This window comes from Furipterus horrens, unplaced genomic scaffold (assembly GCF_987537825.1).
Source record: "Furipterus horrens unplaced genomic scaffold, mFurHor1.1.pri manual_scaffold_2, whole genome shotgun sequence".
Lineage (NCBI taxonomy): Eukaryota > Metazoa > Chordata > Mammalia > Chiroptera > Furipteridae > Furipterus > Furipterus horrens.
In genome coordinates this window covers 184,392,738-184,401,101 of record NW_028327172.1, presented here as the reverse complement: position 1 = coordinate 184,401,101, position 8,364 = coordinate 184,392,738, and the positions used below count along the sequence as shown (strand labels likewise).

At 37.6% G+C, this 8,364-nt stretch overlaps 1 protein-coding gene across 1 annotated transcript in view; it reads right to left on the bottom strand.

The window, feature by feature from the left end:
* Positions 1–2,348: 2,348 nt before the first annotated feature.
* The window catches only part of LOC150020116 (cyclic nucleotide-binding domain-containing protein 2-like), a 30,254-nt gene continuing 24,238 nt past the window's right edge, over positions 2,349–8,364 (bottom strand). The window contains exons 6-8 of the mRNA XM_090268163.1: positions 7,419–7,478; positions 4,263–4,310; positions 2,349–2,911 (exon numbers count right to left, since the gene is read on the bottom strand). Of these exons, the coding sequence (XP_090124289.1) occupies positions 2,711–2,911; positions 4,263–4,310; positions 7,419–7,478 (309 nt within the window). The 3' untranslated portion in view covers positions 2,349–2,710. The remainder of the gene's footprint in view (positions 2,912–4,262; positions 4,311–7,418; positions 7,479–8,364) is intronic.

The following is an 8,364-nucleotide window of genomic DNA, read 5'->3' as shown; positions in this document are numbered from 1 at the left end:
CATATTATAAATATAGCTCTACCTAATATATAAAAACAAATACAGTGGGGCTTCCAAAATGAGGAGACATAGAAACATGGCCCACATGAAAGAATAGATCAAAACTTCAGAAAAAGAACTAAACAAAATGGAAATAAACAATCTATGAGATGCAAAACACTGGTTATAAAAATGCTCAAGGAACTTAGTGAGGACCTCAACAGCATAAAAAAGATCTGGTCAGAAGTGAAGGATACACTAATTAAAATAAAGAATAATTACAGGAATAAACAGTAGAGTGGGCAAGGCTGAGAATCAAATCAATGATTTGGATCATGAGAAATCAAAAGACAACCAATCAGAACAGTAAGAGGAAAAAAGAAAACAAAAACAAAAACAAGGATAGTGTAAGAAGCCTTTGAGACAACTTCAATTATACCAACATTTGCATCATACATGTGCCAGAAAGAAAAAGAGCAAGAAATTAGAAATCTGTTTGAAAAAATAATGAAAGAAAACTTCCTTAATTTGGTGAAGGAAATTACATGCAACTCCAGGAAGCACAGAGTCCCAAACAAGGTGGCACAAAGAAGCCCACACCGAGACACAACATAATTAAAATGCTAAAGGTTAAAGATAAAGAGAGAATCTTAAAAGCAGCAAGAGAAAAGCAGAGTTACCTACAAAGGGGTACCTGTAAGACTATCAGCTGATTTCTCAAAAGAAACTTTGCAGGCAAGAAGGGACTTGCAAGAAGTATTCAAGGTGATGAAAAGCAAGGACTTAAAGCCAAGATTACTCTATCCAGCAAAGCTATAATTTAGAATGGAAGGGCAGATACAGTGCTTCCCAGACAAGATAAAGCTAAAGGAGTTCATCATTGCCAAGCCATTATTATATGAAATGTTAAAGGGACTTATTTAGGAAAAAGAAGATCAACACTATGAACAATAAAATGGCAACAAATACATTTCTATCAACAATTGAATCTAAAATCAAACTAAGCAAACAAGCAGAACAGAAACAGAAGCATAGATACAGAGTAACATTTTGATGGTTGCCAGGCAGGAGGGGGTTCTGAGGGAATGAGTGAAAAGGTGAAAGGATTAAGAAGTACAAATAGGTAATTACAGAATAGTCATAGGGATGTAGAGTATAGAAAAGGGAGTAGCCAAAGAACTTATATGCATGAACCATGGACATGAACAATGTTGTGGGAATTGCCTGAGGGAGTGGGGCTGCTGGGTGGAGGGGGGCAAAGGGGGAAAAACTGGGACAACTGTAATAGTATAATCAATAAAATATAATTTTTAAAAAGTGAAGAAATGGGAAGAACGGCACAGGAAGGAAGAAAAAGAAAACACAGGAATGCATTATCAGTTGATCTCTCATTGTAGGTACGTGGGACTAATCTTGCTGGAGACCTGTGGTAGCCAGGCTCCCAGATGGCCCCAGTGATCCCTGCCTCCTTGTAGTCATGCCTGTGTGTAGAGTTTTCCCACACTACCAGGGTTGGTCCATGTGACCAAAATAGAACTGATGGTATATCACTCTTGAGATTAGGTCATAGAAAAGACAATGACTTCTATTTGACCCTCTTTTAGACCACTCTCTCTAGGGAAAGCTGTCAAGCCTTCAAGGAGCTTTAGAAAGGGGTCCATGGAGTGAGGTGAAGCCTCATGAGAACAGCTACATGAGTGCTTTGAAAGTGGATCATTCAGACACAGTAACTCCTCAGGTGACTGCAGCCTTGGCCAACACATGGATTGCAGCCTTGTGAGAGATTCTGTGTCCGAACCACCCAGCTAACTTGATTCCTGACCTAGAGAAACTGTGAAACGTTATTTTAAGCCCCCAATTTTGCAGTAGTTTGTTACAAAGCAACAGGTAATTAACACAGGACCCTCTGAGGAAGTGTATTGAATACACCTCAGAAACCTTCCACCAAAGATTGGGAGGCTGAGGCATTTACCCACAAAAATCCCGAAATACGAAAGTAGAATACTGTCAACATGCTGGAGCTAACAGAGGTGGAAATTGGGTGTGGGCTGAGGGTATGTGAGGTGGTGGCCTCAGTAAGCTCCTGCTGAAGGATCTCATGATAGTACCTTTGTTAACTTTGCCAGGACAAGATACAGGTTTCATATAATGGGAAGCTCTCCTTAGGCACTTCCCCTTCATTATTTATTGTGTCGGTCTTTCAAAATCTGCAAAGTTCATCTCACAGAAACATTACCTAGGCAGAACTGGAATTTTTGAGACTTTTTTTTTTTTTTTTTGGAATGATAAAAATATTTAAAGAAAAGTTTAAAAACACAAAAATATTGCATCATTCACAATCACCATTGATAAAATTTTGTATTATTGACCAATGCTGTAAAAATGCATAGACATTTTATTGAAATCATATCAGTCATAGTTTTATGGACTGCTTTTATCACTAACAAATAGATTGAGAACTATTTCCAATGTGAAATCTTAAACACACCATTCAATGACAAACAACAATATATGTTATCAAGTTTCAGTTATGGTTCCAGTATGAGGAAGTCACCAGTCGGGGCTCTGAGCAAGTTAGGGTGTGGCATCATCTATTCAAGCAATAAATAAATCCCATGCTCTGACCTCTATGGAGGCACTTCTAAGTGCTTATTAAAATAACCTCCCAATTGTGTTTTTCAATTTCTTTTAAGATTTTTTATTAAAAATAAAAATGAGCTGACCCAGCGGGTCAGCTTCCTGTCTTCGGCTGCTGAGCCAAGAGTCTGGCCTTGTACTCATTCCATGCTTGCTGCTCCACCAGATACTCCCTAATGGCCCGCTCTGTGGGGTAGGCACACACCAGCTCTGAAGCAGTTCTCCTGAAATCAGTGCTGGCTTCTGCAAGAAACAAGCTTTTGGGAATAAAAATGCATTCCACTCCTTCACTGATCTAGAAGAGAGAATAAACACATGTATTTATTTTTAGTTGTTTAATTCACAAGGGAAATGTAGTTGAGGGTCAAACATGGATTTGAAAGAGTTTATGTGCCCCTCAACCCCACCTAAGGGCCTAATCAATCAACAAGGATACGCTGTGCATATGAGGAGCTGCTGACTGGTCCACCTAAAATGGGCACCAGGATGGCCACTGTGAAAGTCTTCTGGGTCCATGTCATCCTGACATCTCTCCTTACCAAACTCTTAAGGGATTCTGCATAAGGACTATAAAGGATTTGTTAAGAAAATATGGGCCCTAAATGGGATAAGCTATGCACAGTTTATATATAAGATAGGTAGCTATACAGCACTTTTTAGGTAGCATGGAGCATGGGTCTGATATTCACTGTTAATTTCCCTCAGTAAGACACAGTGTCCTGTGCCTCTGCTCTGGTCCTCACCCAGGGCTTCCTCTTCATCTCTTGGGTCAGGTTCTCTGCCTCTGACCACTACTGTACACTTCTGGATTTTAGATGAGACCCTGTGTACTAGGGATAGAGTTGTGAGCAAGAGACCGATCCCTTTCTCACATCAGACTTCCTTCTCCAACTATTCCCAATTTCTGTCTCTCCCAAGATTGCTGTTGCCCAGTGGCAATGTGTCAGACATGAGTGCCCCTTAAATTCTTTCTGTAGCAGGGTGGGAGTGAATTAGCATCCCCTAGGGTTTTAAAAGAGGAAAATAGAATATTCTAGGTTGGATATGCCTGAAAATCCAGTCGGTCATCATTTCAGTGACTCTTCTAGAGTTGTGCCCCGGCTCCAAGACTAATGTCTCCATGGCTACTGGCTGCTCAGGGAGGAAGAAGGTGGCCTCCCAGTAAGCAGCTTGATGGCTCATGTTGTATGGATTCTACGGGCAAGGCTCTGGTCATGTGAGTTTCCAAACTTCCCTGAATAAATACTCTTATTTTATATTATTTCAAAACTTTTGTGACTCTCAAAAAGTGAGAGAAAAGCCTGTCTTTTTAAGGTTTCCATTAACATGGCATAAATCCTGACATGGAAAATGGCAGAGGAATAAAAAAAGGCATTTATTCTTGAAAAAAGCCAATGAGACTAAATAAAATGATATAGCAAAATTTTTTTTTATATTTTAATTCTACTTAAATTATTTCAATAATCCTGAACCTGAAGTTTTTGATTCTCATGAGGTCATCTTCCTCTTTGGATTTCTACGTTGTGGAACGAACGCTGCTAGAAACTGTTTGGTCCGTGAGTTCCTGTGTGCTGACCGAAGGGAAAAAGCACATGATTTTTCCAAGAACGATTCAGTCACCACTTGGGAAAAAGACATGCTCTTACCAGGTACAAATGAAGATCACATGAACTGTCCAATGTTTCTTCCAAACCCTAAAATTGTAAGAGAACCTCAGTCACTAAAAATAAAATGTACCTCTTTATCGACGAAATTAAGCAAGAGACATGAAGAGTCAAGTCAGAAACATGAGGTTTTTTTAAAAAATTAATTCTACTGTAGCAATGGTTTTCCACAATTTAAATAAAATGGGAATATAAACTATATTCACAGGATTCTAAAATAAATATAAAGCTGAGAACTATATATTCATAAAGAATGAGCCATACCACCAATTAAAACTTAACATACCCAAGGCACATAATCTATTTTTGGTTAAGCATTAAGAAATGTTCCTAATGGCAGAAATGAATGATTAGTACTTTGGGGGATAGTGGGACTTGAGCTGGGCCTGTAAGACAGAATAGTTTTTGTTTAGGAGATCAAATTAATAGTTGTCTAGACTATAAGGGAAAACATAAATATTCATTTTAAATGATTGTTTTAATTACATATTTGCAAAATAAAAATTAAATACACTGTACATTAGACTCCTAATAGCAGGCTCTGAGAAGATTGTAATTTAATCTTAAACCTCATTCCTCCAGGGCACACCAAGAACAGAGCCAGTGTAAAAGGCCAGATAAATGTGAGGCTAGATGAGCTTTGCTTCTGATTCTCCACCTGAGCCCCATCCATAAAGATATTGCACAGTGATGACATGCAAAGGCCATAATCAGCCATCTTCCTTCACTGGTGACCACCTCAAGTTCTAGAAATGAAGGTATTTCTTCTTTTGAGTTATATAGTAGGTGATAATACATAAGAGATACTTAAAAGTACTACAGGCCCTAGGCGAGCAGCTCAGTTGGTTAGAGCATCATCCCAATAGCCCAGGTTGCAAGTTCAGTCTCGGGTCAGGACACATACAAGAAGCAACCAATGAATGCATAAATAAGTGGAACAACAAATTCACATTTTGATGTTTCAATGTTTTGATGATTCGATGTTCCAATATTTCTCTATCTCTCTCCCTCCATTCCTTCCTGCCTCCTTCTGACTTCCTCTCTTTTTAAAAATAGAAAAGTATTATATACATGCCTGATGGAAATGATTAGCACTCACGAAATATTTATTCAAAATATGTGAGCGACTGTGAGAAAGATAAATAAGATGTAATCTTTGCCTTCAGGAAACCCTAGTCTTGTTTGGAACACAAGATCTGCTCTTTGAATTGATCTAATCACATTCTGAAAAAAACAAGAATCTATTTATTTTATTTTATTTTTTATTTTTAAAATTATGTATGTATTTATTTTTAAAGAGAGGGGAAAAAGGGAGAGAAACATCGATGTGCGCAAGAAACATGTACTGGTTGCCTTGCGCACAACTCCAACTGGGGACTTGGACCACAACTCAGGCATGTGCCCTGAATGAGAATCAAACCAGTGACCTTTCTATTCACAGGCCAGCACTTAACCCGCTGAGCCACACCAGCCAAGGCAAGAATCTTTTTCTTTTTTTTTTTTAATAAATTGAATTCATGTAAGGAAGGAACTGACATGTTCCACATACTTAATATATGCCAGATACTGGGCATATATTTTCTCACTTAATCCTCAGAGCAATGCTATGAGGTATATATAATTCTTTTCATCTTGTAAATGAGGAAACTGAGATTCATATGGGTGAGGTGACTTGCAAAAGGTCACATAACTAGGGAGTGATGGTCCCAAGAAGCCAATGTAGGCCACTCTCTCTGGGTGCAATGTCCATACTATTTTCATCACTACTGGGATGTCCATAGGAAAAATGGAAGGAAAAAAATCATCGTGAGATACAGTTTGAAGGAAAACTTTGCAAATGTTTGTCACTTCTTGGACATTGATATTAATATCGAGACTTTATTAACAAAATGACATGGAGCCTTGATTAAATTTTAATGAAATATTTCATAAATGCTATAAGGCAGCAGCATCAGCAAACAGAAACCCAATTAAATGTGCTGAAGGAATCAGATTACTTTTATCTACCTATTTAAAAAAACTCAATAATTTAAATAAATGTATTATTGTCCTCTTATGCAATGTTTTTAATATTACAATTTTAAATTTAGAAGGCAACACTGTGTAGAGGAAAAAAGCATTAGGACAGAAGATCTGAATTTGATTTTTAGCCCCGAAATTACTGTAATATAATCCTGGGCAGTTCATTTAGCCACTTTTAATCTTATAGTAGTATTAATATTTATCCTACCCCATCAATAAGTCTACCCCCCACCCACCTATTCACCAACCCATTCATCCACCCACCCACTCAACTATCCCATTTTTCAATTACCCATTCAATATACATTCATTAAGAACCCACTAAGTGCCAGTCACTGGATACATGTTAGAGTTAAACTAGACTCAGACTCTGCCTTCAGGAAGCCCACAGTCTAGAATGAGAGACAGAGATAAATATAAAACAATGTAGTAAAATGTGGTGGGTGCTATAAATAAAACCTGTCCTGGCCACAGTGGACAGAAAGTAAAGGGCACCTCCACTTGGTGAGAGGTGGAAGGAAAGGACATCTCACAGATACCATGGGAGAGAGAGAACAGGCATTATGGAAAAGGTGACACTTGAGCTAAGTCTTGGTAAAGTACAAATAATGTTTCCCAGTAAATCTGAGGTGTGATGTTGGGAAGGGTGTTCAGCCAGAGGGAGCCACATAAATAAATACTCAAAGGTATGGTATGGTGTGGTAGTCAGCACACTAAACACATGCAATTTGAGTTGGCTGAGATGTGAAGTGGGAGGAAGATGAAACAAGACATGAGGCCAGAGAGGATGGTTTGCCTTCATGAGGAGGTTTAATTTTTATTCTATGGACATTGAGAAATTATTAAAACCCCTTGAATTAGAGTGAAATGATCAGATTTGCATTTGAGAAAGGCTACAGCTATAAAGAATCAGTATGAGATTATTGTAAGAAAACATATGAAGATCCACTGTAAACTGCAATTCACTCTATAAATGTTTGCTTTTATTTTTATTCACTATGTCACGATTGGCTATATTACAAGCCATGTGAACTATGTAACTCTAAGTATTTATTTAAATAAACATATGAAACTTAAAATATAAGTGAACTATAATAATAAACTAAGAAAACTTACAAAAACTTCACCTTGTTCCAGAACTCTTATCTCAACAAAACATGCTGTTGCTGAAGGTCCCTAAAAAAAAAAAAAAAAAAAAAAAAATCAAAATATTGGTGATCTTTGAAAATGACAAGTGTTGGGGAGGACATGGAAAAACCGGAACCCTTGTGCAATGTTGGTGGGAGTGCAAAATGATACAGCTGCTATGGAAAACAGAATCATGGTTCCTCAAAATATTTTAAATAGAATTATCATATGATCCAACAATTCCACTTCTGAATATACACCCAAAAGATGTGAATTCGGGGTCTCATGGCAACACTTGTACAGCCATGTTCATAGCCGCGTTATTCACAATAGTCAAAAAGTAGAAGGAATCAAAGTGTCCACTGATGGGTGAATGGAAAACAAAATGTGGTCCATATACATATAATGGCTTATTATTCACTTCCTTAAAGAAAAGCAAATCCTGACACATGGAAAAGCCTTGAGGACAACATGCTAAGTGAAATAAGCCAGTCACAAAGAAACAAGCTCTATGAATTCACATCCATGAGGTATCTAGAGTAGCCAAATTCACAGAAACAGACAGTAGAATGGTGGTTGCCAGGGCCCAGGGGAGGAGAAATCAGGAGCTGTTTAATAGGGGCAAAATTTCAGTTTGGAAAGATGAAAAAGTTCTGGAGATTGGGTGCTCAACGATGTGACTCTATTAAAGACTACTGAACTGTGTGCTTAAAATGATTAAGATGGTAGTTTTATGTATATTTATTACAATTAAAAATACATTGATTATAGATTAAGATTTATTAAAGGGATATATAAACAGTGATCATCGAATAAAAGAGTTTTAAACATTTAGAGTGCGAAGGGTTTCTTCTTTTCTTTTTTTGTCTTTTTGGTGGGGAAGGTGTGCTTGTTAGTCATAGGAATTATTATACACTGTGTTTCCATTTGACTT